The 19,474-nt window shown below is 46.3% G+C and overlaps 1 protein-coding gene across 1 annotated transcript in view; it reads left to right on the forward strand.

Moving 5' to 3' along the window:
* Positions 1–1,628: 1,628 nt before the first annotated feature.
* LOC147628344 (DEA(D/H)-box RNA helicase family protein) overlaps positions 1,629–19,474 on the forward strand; it is a 44,069-nt gene continuing 26,223 nt past the window's right edge. The window contains exons 1-6 of the mRNA XM_086813433.1: positions 1,629–1,853; positions 1,957–2,080; positions 2,212–2,281; positions 2,623–2,685; positions 2,765–2,839; positions 3,040–3,159. Of these exons, the coding sequence (XP_086669559.1) occupies positions 1,709–1,853; positions 1,957–2,080; positions 2,212–2,281; positions 2,623–2,685; positions 2,765–2,839; positions 3,040–3,159 (597 nt within the window). The 5' untranslated portion in view covers positions 1,629–1,708. The remainder of the gene's footprint in view (positions 1,854–1,956; positions 2,081–2,211; positions 2,282–2,622; positions 2,686–2,764; positions 2,840–3,039; positions 3,160–19,474) is intronic.

A 19,474-nucleotide genomic window follows, 5' to 3' on the forward strand; every position in this document is an offset into this window, starting at 1 on the left:
AAAAGAATGTCTCCCAAGTTAGCAAAGCGTATGATGTCTTCACACAATGGCAAATAAGGTGACTCACCGTGCTGTGCATATCTCGAGTAGGCAGGAGGAAAATAGCATACGGCAATGTATATGTCTTGTAGCCTCTCTATGCTGCGAACTCTAATCCACATATATCGTGCATCTGCGTCTCTATATGTACTACATCAACCATATCCCAAAGCTCCTCTCTAAATCACATAGCCACTCCGCTTGATCCTCTAGTACTACCTGGTGTACGTGGGTGGGGGTGATAAACTGACTCCCATGTATATCCGCGCACTGTCGGGAGGTGACTCCTTGCACACTGATGGGTCTCCGTATAGAAGACAATGTCTCTATCTCTGAATGTGTCTTCGAAGTATCCTTGCATCTAGACGTAGAGATCCATTACAATTCCATACTATCATCTTTAGGGTCCCATGGGCCGCGCGCCGTCATGTGGATCGGCGCTCTGTAATAATCACCCTACCGTCCCTGTACACTACCCACTTCCCTTCCTTCCATGCTTCATATACCCGAGGCATATGCTCTTTTCTGTGTGCTACTTGTGTTGGTGTTAGGTCCTCATCTAGATAAATCTTCTCTCCCTTGAGAGCCATCCTTTTTGATAAGAAGGCCCTCTTCGATCCCATGTCTGGGAACTTCAAGATCAATGCCCGTGCCTTTGTAGCATCCTTGCCCACTCTCCAAGCATCCACTATGGGGAGCTTAGATACTCCCATTTTAGTGCCAAGATCTTTTGCATCCTCTTTGGGGGAGCATTTCTCATTCCATCCAGTAACTTGCACATGTAAGGCCCTGGCACGTCTCTTAGCCTCCTCCTCTAGAGTGGCATTCATTACCTTGACTTTATCACCTGATGCACCCTTGTGTTTCTTCACTACATCTATCCATTTGGTATTCTCTTCAACATTTGCTTTTGTTTGCTTTGTCACCTCAGTAAAGGATCTTATCTCTTTCTCAACGTGTGTTTTCAACTCCTTAATTTCATCAGCAAGTTGGGGTGTTACCGACCCCTTTTGCCCTAGACGAGAAGAGGGTTGAGTAGGCGGATATGCGACAAAAAGGGAGGGGGGTTGGCGGACAGTCGAGCAAGGTGGGGAGAGAGAGAGAGAGAGAGGAGTAAGGAAAAAAAAAAGAATAAAAAACCTATGTTTTTTCTAGCGCATGACCAATGAGGCGGCTCGCCCACACCTCCTCTCTCCCCCCACACACACCCCCGCACAACCACACACCAGCCCATGCCCCACGCACTCATGCACACAAAGCCCACCCGCCCACACCCCACGCAATCACACACAACCGCCCACCTGCCCACGCCCCACTCATTGCACACTCCACACATAACTGCTCCCTGCCAAAACAAATGCTATTTTGACTTAAAAAAAAACTTGCATTTTTAACCACGTGACCAATGAGGTGATGCCATGTGGGTGATTGTGTTTGCTGTATTTTAAAAAACATGCTACTAATTGATATAAAAATTAATACCATGAAACTTGCGTTTTTAACCACGTGACCAATGAGGTGATGCCATGTGGGTGAATGTGTTTGCTGTATTTTAAAAAACATGCTACTAATTGATATAAAAATTAATACCATGAAAGACTTAACTGCCTTGCTGTGCTGCCCAAGTGTTACTTGAAGGGTTGAGCTCGCAGATTCTCCAGTTACAGCCATGGTGGATGCAGGCGAGGATCGAGAGGACCCGCCGTCGTTCAAAAGTTTGGGCGTGTGCGAGCAGCTGTGTGAAGCCTGCACAGCCCTCGGATGGAGCCAGCCCACTCCCATCCAAGTCGAAGCTCTCCCTCTAGCCCTCGAAGGTTGGGTCTTTCGTCTTGGCCATCTTTTGCTTTTCTGGATTTTTTTTCTGTTTTTCTGTTTTTTGTTTTTGGCTTCTCCCCACCCCCCCAACCTTCTTTACAGGTCGAGATATGATCGGATTGGCCCAGACTGGGTCTGGAAAAACAGGAGCTTTTGCCCTCCCCATCATCCAGGACTTGCTCGAACACCCTCAATCCCTCTTCGCTTGTGTTCTCTCTCCAACCAGGTTAAACGCACACACAATACACATATATTGTTTCTTTTTTCTTGGGGTTTCCTTTTTCATCACCTACACATTTCCGTTCTTAGAATCTGCATTCTATAAGGAAACAAAAATGGTTTTTTAAACATATCCAGGGAACTGGCAATTCAAATTTCTGAACAATTCGAGGCTCTGGGATCAGGCATAGGCTTGAAATGCACAGTGGTAAGTATGTATGCATAGACACACATCACATGTATGCATAGATAGAACATATGAGTGCAATTTTGTGTCTGTGTATCATGGTTCATATACATCAATGTATATGAGTATGTGCATCAGCTGTAAGTGTTGATCGTGATGCATGTATGTGAGTATGTGCATCAGCTGTAAGTGTTGATCGTGATGCATGTATGTGTGCACATACGACACATGTAAGTTTATATTTCACATATGCTTCCACACACACCTAAAACACACAAGATTATACATACATGATACACACAAATGTGCATACATTTTGTGTATTATACATAAATATACACGTTTGGATTGTTCTTATTCAGGTGGTTGGAGGTATAGACATGATGTCTCAGGCTATCGCCTTAGCCAAAAGACCACATATTGTGGTATGTTACAGCTCTTCTGTCCAAGAGTCAAATATGCTTTAGTTGGAAAAACAGCAGTAAGTTTACGCCTTATGTACAGGTTGGCACCCCTGGAAGGCTGGTTGATCATTTGACGAATACAAAGGGATTTAGTTTACGATTGATAAAATACTTGGTAAGCTCCAAACTTTGTGCATGCGTGGTTGTGTGCAGTAACAATCAAAATGTCAAGTTGGTGGTCAGATATGCATTGTACGCACACGCATACACATTAGACCTTAATTTTATAATGAATTTTAATGTTTATGCTCGAGAATGTAGGCGTAATAAGTGCACACGTGGTGTTGGTAATAAGTGCACATGTGGTGTTGTCAGGTCCTTGATGAGGCCGACAGATTACTAAGCATGGACTTTGAACATGAAATTGATGAAATATTGAAAGTGGTACCAAAGGAGAGGAGGACTTATCTGTTTTCTGCAACAATGACGAACAAGGTATGGTGCAGTTATTGGACATCTGATGTGTGATTAACAAGGTGGAAACAGGAATACACATTAATTGAATATTCATCTTGAAGGGCATAACATGCATTTTAAGCTTTACTAAATGCCATTTTGTGTCACATGCATCCTTCTTGAGACGCACATGTCATGACAATTGAGGACACTTGTACAAGGTATGTGTGCTATTAGGGTTAGCAAATCAAGAAGTAAACCAGAATGATGCAAAATTTGTGGGCTTGGGTAAGTTTTCGATCAGTTTTTGGCAGTCTAAGCATGTGTATATGAAGTTTGCCAAGGGGCCAAGGTTTGGCACCTTTTTAGCTTGATATAAAAACAATTAGTGACATTATTTTCAGGCTTGCAAAAGGCTCTCTGACTGGAGTAGTTGGACAAGGATTTTTCCTATAAATAGGATCCCTAAATCTCAATTCTACATAACCTTCGCAATCTTTGAGAGAAGGTGATAATAAAGTCAAATCAGTAGCAATTGTTTGCAAGTTGTATTCGATTGTTTTGAAAAGCTAGTGTGCTGGCTGGGGCTTTTTTGGGCACACAGAAGTCATTTCTCCGTATGATAATAAAAAATACCTTATTGGGGGAGATCGGCCCATCTTCGACCCGTAGTATGTACGTTGTGATGAATCTTTAGGCTTTTTATAGCTGGCTGACTGGATGCATGAGGGGGTATAAATACCCAATGCTGGAATTCAGTCTAGTATCTCATAATTCACAAGGGGCTGACGCTTCCAAGGGCCAAGACAACCAAGGGGAAGACTTCAACCATGGTGAAAAGTGCAGGTCGACTTTTCTCTTTATTTTCTGATTTACATCATTCTAATAAAGCAAATACACCATTCGTGGTGGGGGCCCTACAGAGGGTATTTGGGAACCAATATTGTGTACTCTTCTCCCTCTCTCTCTTTCTCTATTTTTTTTTCTCCAGGAAAAAGATCCTTCAATTAGTTAAAGAAAAAACAGCCACAAAGGGCTAAGTACAACCACGAAGGGCTAAATACAAACTCGCCTCATATATAAGGGTGGGAAAACAAGTGATCATAAGGGGGAGAGATGCGCCCTCGGTATATACGGGTAGTCATGATACTCGGAACTATAAGGTAAATACCATCATGTCTAGGCCTCAAGCAAGTCAGGGTTCCATACAATTGCGGTACTTCCATTTGAAGACCCAATTACTAATTTATGAATTTTCAGTTTGAATATCAAATTGTATGAATTATATGGGGAAACAACCACACAGGTGGTCTGTAATGCCAAATGGGGTCAGTGCCTCTATCTGTGAGGAAAGGGCCAAGCCTCCACAGTCTCAAGAAGGCTTCGCGCCGCTTCCGCATGCGGTCAGAACCTCCCTGCAGCTTCCCCCACTGATCGCAGAGGGTGTGAATCATGTTGAGCCATATGCTTGTGATGGTCTCGGCCGGCGGAGTGTGGGTACCGTCGATGGTCTCGCTACATCTAGCACACCAGATGTGCCAGGTTGCTATGCTACTACAAATCTCCCATCGTTGGCATAAGCCTGGTCGCCAAACACCTGCAGGTGGGGCTGTGACTGGTACTACTGCAATACGATGGTGGGAGACCTGAAGGGCAAGGCCTCCCCCATCCTCGTCGTAAGTCTTGACCACTAGTCTCGGTGGCCCAAGCAACAGTTCCCTAAGTGATGATCCGGGTCGATGCCTTGTCCATAGCGAAGATACGAAGAATCTGCTGCCAAACCCGCTGAGCCTTCGGGCAGTCCCAAAGGCAATGTCGTTGAGACTCCTGAGGGTGGTCGCACCTCGGGCAAGCTGCTGACTGACCTCTAACTGCAAGCCAAGTACCCACCGCCAGACTCCTGTGTGTCGTCAGCCAAAGGAAGAGGGTGATCTTCCTCGGCCGAAAGCTGTCCCAAAGCCTCTTCCAGAAATTTGAAAGGAAGCGCTATGATAGGCCCTGAGATTGCCAATGTGTTGCTGCTGCGTGTGTGCCATCTATCTCCGGCATCTGGATCCTGCGGCGGCTGAGCCGCATTGTATATGCAAAGAAAGGGGCATCCAGAGTATCCACCCTATCTATGGGATCATGCCAAGTCCACTCTCCAGGGTCCCATTGCAACTGTGTGAGAGGTCAACACTCCCAAATCCACTGCCGCCAAAAACTCTCCGTGGCCACCTTGGCCGGTGTTGGATCCATGTGCCATGCACGTGCTCGAAAACCAATCACCCTCACCCTCTGCAAGGTGCAGCCTCTGAAATCCTCCAAGGGGTGCTCTGATCTCTCTAATCTGCCATGTAATCCAATAGAAAAAGTGAGTAGACCATTGTCCTCATTTGCTCCATGGACCGCCACGAGGATATCGTGTCTGGTGAACATGCCTAGCCACACTGGGGAGTCGAGTCTAGAATAGGAGTCAGCCACTATGGAGGAATATGTTGATGCTGAGCCTATCTCTACCCCGGATCCCTGTCAGGCCTCTCTCTTGCTCCTCCTGAGGTAACTGCCTGTGTGCAACCCAATCTCCAAGAGACTTGGCTGGTTCCATGCTCAAGGCGCCCTAGGATATGTGCGGTCGGGCCCCTAGCATGTGGCCACTAGGTAAACGGATTAGGGGGTTCCAGATCAAAGGTTGCCGAAGCTGCTCCTTTGAGGCCACTGGAACAATCTGTTTGAGGATTGGCCTGAGATGATCCCGAGCACAAAGTAGACTGGCTGCGAATCTGTCCTCAAAGGCAGGACTAAAACCACGGGCTCGCATCTTTGTGAAGATCGATCTAGTACTCTGCGGCCACGGGCCTCCAAGACTCGGGGTGCGGGTTGAAATCAGGGCCAAGAGGAAATTCTTCCAAGGCTAACCACCAAGTAGGAGTCCTTTGATAATCAACTTGCCCAGCAGGGCACGGCTTTGTATAGCTGGGTCAATGAGGCCGAGCTCCCCTCTACTACGTGGTTGAATGATCACTCTCCATGCCACCTTGGCCCTGGCTGGCCTCCCATCACTACTGGCCCACAAGAAGTTCCGGATCAAATGTTGTACTTGGCCAATACAAGCCCGAGAAAAGGCCCAGGATGAGATGATGTACCACATGGTGGCAAGCAGTACCTGGTTCGCCACCACTGCTCTGCTGCTAGGGATAGCCTCGTCGAGCTCCAATATAGAAGCTTCTTGCGAATACTCAGAAGAAGTGGAGCGAGCTGCTGACTGGGAGAGAGATCAATGCCAACTTGGCAATCGAGGTATTGGACTGGAGTGCCCCTTGGGATCCACTGGAAAGCGTCAACTGGTAGTCTCGTTGCCAAGTCAGGGTGGGTGCTGAGCCTACCCAAAAACCACACAACTTGTGCCAGTTGATCTGTGCTCCTGATGCACGGCAGAAAATCTCTATCGCCTCCGCGAATCTCTGGAGATTCCCAACATCTCCAGCAAGGTAGGCTGCTGTGTCGTCTGCAAACTTTGAGTCCAGCAACTCCTCCTGTGTGCGGAGGGGAAGGCGCAATCCTTGAAGCATGGTCTCTTGGGCGGAGAGAAAACTACTCATGGCCTCGGCGACAAATAGAAAGAGGTACTATGCCAGAGGATAGCCCCGTCGAACCGAGCGGGAAAGGGGGAATCTATCGCCTCGGGCTCCCTGAATGAGAACCTGGCTGTGAGATGCTGAATAAAGTCCTGAGACTCCACGAATCCACTCCATGGGGAATCCCATCCGGCTCATAGTGCCCTCCAGAAATCTCCAATCCACCCTGTCATAAGCTTTCTCAAAGTCTAGGAGTAGCACAATGAGGTCCTACTGACGCATCCTGGCCAAAGTTGGCGCCGCCCAAAAGGTAAAGATGTTGTCCAGAATACTCCGATCTTGAACAAAACCAGTCTGAGTATCATGGATCAAGTCTGGGAGGGAAGACTGAAGACGCTTGCTGACGGCCTTGGCCAAAATCTTGTAGGCCGTCCCTAGAAGGGTGATGGGTCTCCACTGCCGGATCTCCAATCTATCGCCACTTTCCTTGGGAATCAAGTGTATCAAGCCCTCTGTGAGCCTCTCTGGCATGGCACTTGTGAGCATAATCTCATTGAAGGCAGCGCGAAGGCCACCTTACATGAGGTCCCAATGGCAAAGAAAGAAAGAAACACGAAGCCCATCCGCCCCCGGGCATTTGCCCTTGGGTAATGCTTCCACTGCCTCCATCAGCTCCTTTGCAGTGAAAGGAGTCAATAAGAAAGACCAAAGAGAGGGGGGAACCACCTCTCTCGTGTGTCTCCAGACTCTCTTGCGCGCATCCATCACTTGGGGGGATAATGGGGCACCAATGAGAAGAGACCTGAAGAAACCCGTGGCGATGGCTCTCACTTGCGGGGGATCAGAAACAATAGCTCCATCTTGGCCACGTAGCCTACGGATACCGTCTATCCTCCTGTGAGGGCCGACTATCTCAAAGAAGTCTCCAGTATCTCTGTTACTGGCTTGAGTCTAGAAAGAAGCCTTGGAATGGTATCTGTACTCCCCTCTCCTCTCGTCAGTGGACCGAATCTCCGTGCGTGTGAGGACGTCCTAGTCTATTAAGACATAATTAAAATTGAATACAAGAACTAAAGATAATTAGAGAGCGGAAAGCTGAGTTGTTTGCATTGAGACACAAGGCCTTGTTAAATAGGGCCCGAAGAGGTACAAATGAAGAGGCACATCCCTGACGAAAGGGTGTGACTCTTGAATGAATAGTTATGCTTTAATCAATAGATGTGTCCCTTTGAAGAGACGTGTCCTTTGATGATAACCCATGTGACAAGGTGTGACCCTTTCACTGGTGTCCTTTCAATGATTAAGAGTAATTAAGGATAATTAAGTCGCAATCGTGACATTCCCTTCCACTTAAAATAAGGTCCATGGTTATATAAGTGACTATTGGCGAAAGAACTCTTGAAGTAATTCTGGGTACTATTGTAGATCTTCATCACTTTGCCAAGTTGAATCTGAATCATCCAAGTCTTTCCATTGTACTAAGAATTTTGTAATAATCTTTTGCCGAGTTTCTTTCTGTTGTACATCAAGAATCTTTTCTGGGATTAAGATCATATGCTCATCTTCAATCTCTGGAACATAATCTGAAATATTTGGAATGGGAGAATCTCCTTGTACAAACTTCTTGATCCCATGATATATGAAAAGTCGGATAAATCTTTCCCCATGAAAGTGGTAACTCCAACTTATAACTCAAAGGAGAATTCTTCTTAATAATCCGAAAAGAACCATAGTAACGTGGTCGCAACTTTGGAAAAACTGATTTCACTATTTTATATCGATGAGGAGCCACGAACAAAAGAACCACGTCACCTTCTTTGAATTCATCATGGCGACGTCGGTTAGCTGCTTGTTGATATTTGTTCTTGAACTCGAATCATCTGATCTCGAACTTGAAGAAGAACATCTTGCATTTCTTGAACTAACTGATCTGCTAATGCCACCTTGTGTTGAAGAACAAAGTTTGATGGCACAACTGGTGTATGACCATAAGCGGCTTGAAAAGGACTCATTCCTATTGCTGTGTGATGAGAATTATTACAAGCGAATTCCATCAATGGTAGATAATCTTCCCAAGATGCTAAGCGAGACTGAATATAATGTCGAAGCATCTCTTCAAGAATTTGATTAACTCTTTCAGTTTGGCCATCTGTCTGCGGATAATAGGCTGAATTGAACAATAAATTTGTGCCAAGTGACTTAAAAAGTGAAGTCCAAAAATGTCCTGTAAACTTAGGATCTCGATCTGAAATAATGAACTTTGGCAATCCATGTATGTTGAAAACGTACTGAAGAAATAATGAAGCAATATCTAGAGCTTGAGCTGTCTTCTTGCATGGTATAAAATGTGCCATCTTAGACAATCTGTCGACCACCACCATTATCTGTGTATTACCTTTCGAAGAATGAGGTAAAGATGTAATAAAATCCATACTGATACTTTCCCAACGTTCATTTGGTACTGGAAGTGGTTGTAGAAGACCAGCTAGAGCTTGTCTACTGGCTTTCATTTGTTGACAAGAAAAACATGCTGTAACAAACTTTATAACATCTTGCTTCATTTGAGGCCAATAATAAGAAGCTGTCAGCAATTGATATGTCTTGTTGATACCAGGATGAGCTGCATAAGGAACCTCATGATGTTCCTTTACCAAGAGTTTACACATACTTGTGTTATGAGGGACACAAATGCGATCTTGATAATATAATAAGCCATGGACAAGAGAATGAGCTGTATAAATCTTCAAATCAGAAGGACTAGAGTGTGGAGTCGTAATCACTCGATCGTCTGCATAATCACTCGATCGTCTGCAATTGATATGTCTTGTTGATACCAGGATGAGCTGCATAAGGAACCTCATGATGTTCCTTTACCAAGAGTTTACGCATACTTGTGTTATGAGGGACACAAATGCGATCCTGATAATATAATAAGCCATGGACAAGAGAATGAGCTGTATAAATCTTCAAATCAGAAGGACTGTGGAGTCGTAATCACTCGATCGTTTGCATAATGATCCACAAAAGCTGTTGGAATGTCGATTTGAACTGTAGAAATCGCGTTTTGGAAAGTGTTGCTTGAGGTAACTCCTTTTATGCAAATCACTGAGGATGAACGAAAGAGGAAGTTTCGCTCCGGATTGCAACTAGGTTATCGTTTGGGCATTGAATTGCACCCGAAACATACTTTGCAACAGCTTATACCCTCTGCTCTTGCTACGGAGCTATATGCCAAGGAGGGAAAATGTTTTTCTTGTGGCAGCAAAGAGCACATGTTTCGACAATGCCTTGACGGCAAACCAAAGCAAGAGGACAAGCAAACTAAGGCTAATGTGCATGCAGTTCCGGATGTGCAGGGAAACACAAAACATGATGCAAAAGAGCGGATGGTATGCAAAGCATGGGGTCAAATCAAGGATCAGCTCGTCTTATTCATGTTTGATGATTGTGCAACCGATAACTTCATCTCTATTCAAACGGCAGTTGCCTTGAGTATTGAGGTTGAGAACATGGGACCTCAGGTTGAAGCAGAAGCTGCCTTTGTTGGTAAAGAGGTGCAGGTTACCCCACTAATAGGGAAGTTGCGCATACATATCCAGGGCTACCTTGATAATGAGCATTTCTTAGTTGCACCACTTAATGGATGTGATGTATTGCTGGGCAAGCCATGGCATCATAGGCTTGAGCCCCGCAAAGAGTACAAGACCAACATGATTTCGTTTATGCATAGAGGCCGCATGCATTTCATTGATGCCGGCAAGGAAGGGGATTCCATCCCACTTGTATCTCACATCGAGATTAATAAAGCAATGAAAAAGAGTCTTTCTGTATACTTGGTTTTTGTTCGTGATAGCATCGTACCAAGTCATCAAAATGTGGATGCTATGACTTACGATAGGCTGAATTTTCTTCATGCATTCAACGATTGTTTTGCTGATGCATTGCGAGGTGAATTACCTCCCCAAAGGCCTGAGGATCATCGCATAGATCTTGTGCCAAGCAGTTCTCCACCTAATAAACCCGCATATCGTGTGAGTGCCGCACAACAAGAAGAGATCATGAAGCAGGTAAATGAGCTTTTAGAGAAAGGTTTGGTTCAGCCTAGTTCCTCACCTTATTGCTCTCCCGTGCTTCTTGTTCAAAAGAAAGACGGGTCATTCTGCATGTGTGTGGACTATAGAGCTTTAAATAAGCTTACCATCAAGAATAGATTCCCAATTCCGCGTATTGATGACATTTTGGATAAGCTTGATGGTTCGGCTTGTTTCAGCCGTCTTGATTTAAAGAGTGGTTATCACCAAATACGAGTGGTGTCACAAGATGTCCATAAAACTGCATTCAGGACAGCTTTTGGATTATATGAATTTTTGGCAAGGTTGATTCCGTACGTACGTACGGATCCGTACAGTACGGTACAGCCGTACGGTATGGTACAATACCGTACTGTACGGATCCGTACGGAAACTTTAAAAAAAAAAATAAATGGCGTGGCGTGGCGAAACGCGTGTGGCGACCATGCGCTTGTGGATAAGCGACCAAATTTTGGGCATTTGTGAATACTTGCACAATCGTGTGTACCTGCAAAACTCTGCAGAGTAACTTCTTCGCTCTTCTTCGCTCTCTCTCACGCCCAAGCTTCATCAGAAGAAGACTCATCATCTTCATCTGATGATGAGATTTGAGACTCTTGCGTCTAGACTCTAGAGTCTAGACAACTGTAGTGTTTCATTGTTTTGCTTTTTGCACTTGTGGACCAGGACATGTGCTGGCAGCTGTAGACATGATATTTGTACTCTCTTTTATCATCTATGACTTTCATGGTTCTTGCTTATATCACTATGACTGTTAACATGAGGTATTGTGTAATGGGCTTGGTAACTGATAATTGATTTAAACTTTAAGTAATGAGGTTCAGTCTCTTTATTTTAAGTATTTTGGTTGCTATGTCTACAAAATATTCAGGTTTCTAGGATTGTTTACAAATGGTACGTACTGTTTACGTACCTTAAAATTTGTTCCGTACAGAAGTACGTTCCGTACGTACTGATAGCGTACCGTACACTACGTACCTTACCACCTTGATTTTTGGTGATGCCTTTTGGTCTCACCAATGCTCTTGCCACGTTTAATCGTATGATGGATAGGATATTCCGACCCCATCGCAAATTCACAGGTGTATTTTTTGATGACGTCTTGGTTTTCTCCAAGAATGAGCAGGAACATAGAACTCATTTGGTCACCGTGTTCGAAGAGTTGCAGAAGCATAAACTTTTCATTAATGCCAAGAAAAGTGAGTTCTTTCTTTCCGAGATACATTATTTGGGTCACATTTATCCAATGATGGAGTAACAATGGATCCTGCAAAGGTAGAAACCATTCGGAAATGGCCAGAATTGCAAAACGTACATCAAGTACGTAGCTTTCTGGGATTATGTTCATATTATAGGCGTTTCATAAGGCATTTTGCTATGATAGCCACCCCTCTACATGATCTCACAAAGACGAAAACCACTTTCACAAATGGACTCCAAAAGAACAGGACGTCTTCTTGTAGCTCAAGCATGCTATCATATATGGACCCGTATTGATTGTTCCTGACTTGCAAAGGTCATTTGTAGTAGAATGTGATGCTTGTGGCGATTGTATAGGGGTTGTCCTAAATCAAGAAGGACATGTAGTTGCATATGAGAGCCGTCGTTTGCATGATGCTGAGCTTCATATGAATATCTATGAGAAAGAGCTCTTGGCTGTAATTCATGCCTTAAAGATATGGAAACATTATCTTCTTGGGACTGAATTTGTAGTCAAGACAGATCATCAAAGCTTGAGATACTTTCTATCTCAAACAAAGCTTTCGGAGAAGCAGATAAGAATGGCAAACTTTCTTTCCATGTTTCATTTTCAGATTGTGCATACTCCGGGAAAGAAAAATGTGGTGGCAGATGCATTATCCAGGAGGCCTTATGTGGCTGCAGTTTTAGTGGCCTCCCATGGGGACTTATCTGCTATGCAAGATTTATATCATTTGGATGCTGATTTTTGCCATATATGGATTGATTTGATGGCTGGTCACTCACATGCCTCTTATGTTATCAACGAGGGTTATCTTATGAAGGATAACTGCCTATGTGTGGTGAAGGATTTGCGTCCAAAGTTATGGAGGAATGTCACGCTCCACCTTATGTTGGTCAGAGGTATCATGCCCACTACACGCATGATTGAGAGATATTTCTTTTGGCCAAGCATGCGTAAAGACATTGAGGCATATGTACGTGCATGTATTACTTGCCAGAAGGTGAAATTTGACAGGCAAAAACCTCCAGGTTTGGTTCAGCCATTGCCTATTCCCTCGCAACCTTGGGAAAGTATTACTATGGATTTTATTATGGACTTGCCTAGATCCCAGCACGGGAATGATGCTATTTGGATCATTGTGGACAGGTTTAGCAAGCAAGCTCATTTCTTGCTCGTCAAGAAAACCATTAAAGTTGATCATATGGTAAAGCTTTTTCTTGCTAATATTTTCAAACATCATGGTATGCGTAAATCCATTGTTGGGGATAGAGATCCCAGGACTACGAGCCTCTTCTGGAGGGCTTTATTTGATAATATGGGTACTAAACTTGAGTTTTCATCAGCTTATCATCCCCAAACGGATGGCCAAAGTGAAGCTGCAAATTCAGTCGTGTTGGATTTGTTGAAGTGTTATGTGGCCGATCAAAAGACTGCATGGGAGAAGTATCTTCCACTTGTTGAATTTGCCTACAACAATACGATTCATACCTCCACGCGAAAGGTCCCGTTTGAGATTATTTATGGCAGAGTGGTACCCATCCTTCATACAAAGGATGAGATTTTTGCAGCTGATGAGTATGTTCGTGACTTGGATGTAGCCTTTGCTTTGGTACGGACAGCCATTGCAAGGTCACAAGATAAGCATAAAATGGCTGCTTACAAGCATAGAAGGGACATGCAAGTCAAAGAAGGTGATTGGGTTTTGCTGAAATTTGAGAAAGCTAGGCTTCGGAAAAGGCCAGGACGAGAAGGATCATATCGTAAGCTTTCTCCTCGCTATTATGGACCCTTCAAGGTGATTCAAAGGATCAATGAAGTGTCATACAGGCTTGCTTTACCTAGTCATTGAAAGATTCACAATGCATTTCATGTGAGTCTTTTCCGAAAATATGTCGGGTCAGATCCTGACGAGCCTGTCACAGAAGATTCGCCAGAGATTGATGAGCTTGAGGAGATCCTCCAAATAGAACAGATTGTCTTTCACAAGGAGCGAAAGCTACCTGCAGAAAAGCTTTCCAGGAGATACCTTGTGAAGTTTAAGAATTATTTGCCCATTGATGCAAAGTGGGTAAATGAGGATTATTTTGTTGACTACCCACAGTTGTTGCAGGCATATCTTGAGGCTTTTCAGTTGAGGACAACGGGGGTGTCACCGATTGGCCGACCATTTGGTCCATCTCCAGATTTGTGTCTCGTTCACTTGAGGCCAGGCCAGTGTCTCATGTGAAGGGGCCAGTATTTTTGCATAACATGGACGGGAGCCAGACTGGTGCTACCCGTGTGTTAGCAGGACGGTGTCGTATGGACGGGAGCCAGACTGGTGCCACCCGTGTATGACCTGGACTGTGTTCTATCCATGGGATTGTCACGCCATGGAAGAGCCAGTATTTGTGCCGTGTCTTGCCTATGGGACTGTCACTCCATAGGGAGGCTTGTGCCTGGATCTGTGTCTTACCTATGGGACTGTCACTCCATAGGAAGACCGGGATTTATGTTTTCTGTCGTGCCATCATTGTGCCCGACAGATGTTTAGTACTTGTTCCATGAACGGGAGATATGTCCGTGATATTGTTTGCACATGCATTCATGTTTTGCATGTTTGGAACTGTTTTCGCATGACTTGTATTTTTGTGTTTGCCTGTTTGACGTGCCACTTACTGAGCGGGGATGCCTGCCAGTGAGTCGTGAAGTTTGCTCTGTCTTCTGACGAGTTTTGTTGCGTGTGAACAGGTGGTAAGTGTATTGCACTTGTTTACTTTATAGCATTCTTTTTAACCTTTGTTTTTTTATAAGGTGGCAAGTTCACATTCATTAAAGAGTGGGCATCCACCAAAATATTTAATGATGTCCTTGGTAGGGTGGGCACTCACGTTTTAATCATGAAGGGTAAAAGGAACCCTTTATGTGTGGGGGTGGGTGCATGGCCACCTACCCACACCCCACCTTGGAACTGGCCGCCTCCATGCAAGCTAGGGGGGCCGACCAGCTGTGGACGTGTGCCTTCTCCAATACCTTCATATTGGCGACCACCTCACCAGCTTGGGTAGACACGGCGGTGCAGGCGATCATATCTCTCCGCTTGCCCTTAGGTTGCTACACGATTGGTGGGCTGCGTTCTCTACATAGGCAGCTATGCCTCTCTACAGGCGGCTGCGTGGGGCTGCTCTCTCCTCTACAGGCGGCTGCGTGGGGCTGCTCTCTCCTATACAGGCGGCTGCGTGGGGCTGTGCTTCCTCTTCAGGCGGCTACGCTCTCTACACAGGCGGCTGCCCTCTCCTCTGCAGGCGGCTGTGCTCTCCACAGCAAGCTGCGCTCCTCCCCTTGCAGGCGGCTGCCCACTTTGCTGGTGATTGCGCTCCTCTCCACAGGCAGCTGCTTCCTCTTTAGGCGGCTACGCTCTCTACACAAGCGGTTGCGCCTCCTCTCTCTGCAGGCAGATGCGCTTTCCTCCTCAGGTGGCTGCGCTCTCCTCTACTGGCGGCTGCACAGGCGGCTGCGTCCCCAGATCTCCACAGGTGGCTGCGCCCAGGCCTCCTCTCCATTCAGCAGGCGGCTGCGCTCAGAACTCCAAGCGGCTGCGTGCTCTTCCATCTTGCCAACCAGTAGGCTGCTGCGCCCTGGTGTCCATCTCTAGTAGCTGCACGTAGACGCCTCGGGTATTTGTCTTCCACTAGCAAGCTACAAGTAAGTGGATTGAGATTTAAGTAAAGGACTTTGATTTAAATCTGATAAGGGATACTCTCTACTGCTAACACTCGTTCGGTGCCGGGTAGTCCAAGCTTCTGGAGAACCACGGTCGGGTGCCGAGATCGGGAGAGCCAGGCGTTAGTACGGGAGCGCTTGTTTGTGCGTGGTCTTGGAACACCAGTGGGGCGCTCTCCGCGGATTCTAGTGAAGGCACAGGACCGTAGAGACTAAACTACTCAAGTGGATTGCTCTCCTTCGAACGTCTACTTCGAGTCTCTTGTTTGGTAACTGTATTCATCTCAGTTGTACATGGACATCATGTGGTTCTTTGAACCCATGGAGCATTGTATCTTTTAAATACTCCCAATAATATATCATATATTGAGGGGGGGTCGGCCCGTTCCGGCCCCAGTGCTGGTGTCCATTGATCAACATTTCATTTCATTTCAGTTTTCAGTTGTTATTAAGTTGTCCATTCAATTTGTGATATTTAAGTTGTGCTATTACGCGTGTGGGTGTCCGACGGAGTCTATTCCCACTTGACGGGATCGGTTTCAGATGATATCCGGACTTGAGATCAATCTTCGAAAATATCTTGGCATGAAGAAACTAATCAAATAATTCATCAATTCGAGGAAGAGGATATTTATTTTTGATGGTTAGTTTGTTAAGGGCACGATAATCAATGCAAAGTCGCATTGACTTATCTTTATTTTTCACGAGCAAAACTGGTGCACCAAAAGGACTCTGACTAGGACGAATATGACCCTTGTCCAAGAGTTTCGTTAACTGGCGTTGAATTTCTTGGGATTCAGCAAAAGAGACCCGATACGGAGCACGAGTTGGTGGCGAATTGCCAGGAAGTAAATCAATCAGATGATCCACAGGACGTCGAGGAGGCAAAACTGGAGGTAGTTCTGCAGGAAACAAATCCAAATGCGGGGCAAAGAAGGGTTGAGCCAAATATGCCACTTTGGAATTCTGGTCAGGCACCGTCTCCGTAGCAGAGAAAACCATTAAGAGTGTTGAAGAGCAATCGGCCTTATGAACCCACCGCTTTGCCTGTAATGCAGACAAGGTTGGTGTGGAGGGTTGATCGCGAACACCTTGGAGATCGATGTCCATACCATCTTTGGCAAACTGTAAAGTGTGGCTGTGGAAACTGATGATAGGATCATACTGATATAGCCATTGTTGACCCAAGATCATATCGTATCGAGACAAAGGCATAACCTCAAAATCCATCTTATCACGGTGTTGGTGAATGCAAAAGGAAAGTCGAGGAGCCATCGTATTGCAGTTGAAGATTGTTGGCGCCATGGTTGGTCAGAAAAGCACCTCTCTCGTTGTCGAGGCTTCTGGAAGGATTGCTGTTGTTGTTGCTGCCCCTGAGAACTGGGGCGAGGTTGAGAACCGCCAAAAGATTTAGAACCAACACGAACAAATTTGTTGCCGTTGCCGAAAGTAGAATAGCCTAGGCGACCTTGTAACGAAGATCCCCGTTGTGTGGCCGGGATGTCGGCTATGCGTTCAGCGTAGTGAATAGCAGCTGCAAGGTCGATTGGGTCATATTTGTGAAGATCGGTGCGCAACGTGGGAGTAAGTCCCTTGACAAAAGCGTGTAGCTTGTCTTCTGGGGACAATGTGGAAATCTCCAGTACCAAGCTGGTAAACTGCGAGATATAAGAGGCCAATGATCCAGTTTGGGTCAAATGGCGTAAGCGAGATCGTGCTTGAAAATCCGCATTGGCAGGTACAAACTGCTTATGGATGACACGCTCGAATTTGTCCCACGTGTTGACGGTCTTCCCATCAGACAGTCGCCGTTGCCACCATAAAAATGCATTGTCTTTTAACAAAGACGCGGCGAAGGTAATCTTTCGTGCATCGGTGAGGTCCATGGAATCGAAGTACAAGCGGAGCTTGTACAACCATTGGTCAAGTGTATGCTTATTGCGTTGACCGGAAAAGGGTTCAGGAGGTTTTATGTCCAGCTTCTTAGTTTTAGATGCTTGTAACAAGCGATAAATTACTTTTAAGTCATCGGCTTCTACCTCTGGGGGTACAATGTCGGTGTTTGGAACTGGGACGTCGATCGAAGCCGTTGAACTCGCAGGTTGAGAGTGTCGGGATTGCATCTGCTGCATTTGCGACGTAAGAGTCTCCAAAGTTTTCTGGAGTTGACTTTGCATAGTTGCCATTTGGTTCTATTGGGTGAGAGCAAGTTCGTCTTTAATGATTGGTTCATCCGCCATGTTAAGGAAGCAACTAGATTACTTTGCTGAAGCTCCTGCTGGCGTTGTTGTGCCTAGTGAGAACCATCGCCAAGAGAGCGAGTGGGTGCCATGGAGGAAGGCTGGGGCGAGGTTGTCAATGGAGGAGCAGGAATAGACCACCTGGTGTAGTGTGGTCGATCAAGAGGAGAGAGTAAGGGGCTAGGATTGGGATTGGCACAGCTGGTGGCGAAGGAGTGGGTGTCTGAGGAGTATATGTGGGTGTGGAACATACCCGAATAGGGGCTACGGTCTCCTCGAACCTGTCTGTCCCTTCCGTCGGAAGACACCGGAAGAAACTATAATCCATAGGCTGCCCCAAGATCTTGGGGGCCCACTTGGAGACTCAGGTGGGAGAGCCCTCACTGGTGAGGTCGCAATGGTCATCTCCACTGGCTCGGAGAAGCGATGAATCAAGCGGCGAACGGTACTTGCCGGTTGTCTCCTCTCCGGATCAGGGGCTGCAGGAGGCCGACGGGAATGCTTGGGAGAGGCAGAGGGGGGGGAGGGAGAGGAAGGGGCGGAGCGACTGCAGCTAGAGTCGGAGGCAATGGGTGGGGGAAGGGGGGGAGGAGGCGAGGGGGAGTGGGAAGGCGGAGAGGCTGGAGAGGGATGTTGCTGAGAGGTATCCATCGGAGAGGAGGGCTGCTGGGGAAGGCTCCACGAAGCAAGGGTGGGGTCAACCTGCGCCACTGGGCGCTGAAGGCCAGAGGAGAAGTCACAAAGAGGAATCGGCCGCCACATCACCGTGGGGCGCCGCGGGGGGGGTGTGCGGGGGGACCTCTCCGTGACTAGAGGGGGCCCGCCGTTTGCGGGCGGGTGCTGTGATAACTGCTCGAAACGGTTCTCTGACAGAACCGAATCCTCCTGCATGCTGCCAGCCTGTAACATGCGGAAGCTTTGGGGGAGATCGGTAACTTCAATGCTCAGAAAAATAGCACACTTGTCGCGACGAAATTAACGCACTAAAGTGAATGTAGATGTGCAGAAAAATAGAGAGAGAGAGAGAGACAGTATTGGGTCCCGAATACCCTCTGTAGGGCCCCCACCACGAATGGTGTATTTGCTTTTATTAGAACGATGCAAAACTGAAATAAAAGACTGAACCTGAACCTTCTTGGCTGAGATAGATCTCTGCCCTTGACCTTCAATCCTTCACCCCTTTTGCGTTAGTTTGTCCTTGGCTGTCCTGGCCCTTTGATCAGCTTCAGCACTTGGTGAATTATGAGATAAATGGACTAAAACATGCAATAGGTATTTATACCCCTCTAGGATGCTAGGCGGCTGGAATAATACCAGTCGGCTGACTGAAAAATACTCCACGACCAGAATAATCAGCATTAAATGCTATAAAATTTGTGCATCACCTAAATGGGCTGCTGGCCATCAGGCGCTTTTACTTATGGCCGTTGGGCAGCCTGTGTGGGCTGCCCCACACCTGGCCTACAGCCCTCTAGGGCTATGTGCCCTGTCGGTTGCCTGCCTAGGAGCCCTACAGCCCTTCCATGGCCATCCCATGGCTGGTGGGCACAGCCAAGGCCT

Source organism: Cibotium barometz, chromosome 19 (genome assembly GCF_041138505.1).
Source record: "Cibotium barometz isolate CiBa-2024 chromosome 19, ASM4113850v1, whole genome shotgun sequence".
Classification (NCBI taxonomy): domain Eukaryota; kingdom Viridiplantae; phylum Streptophyta; class Polypodiopsida; order Cyatheales; family Cibotiaceae; genus Cibotium; species Cibotium barometz.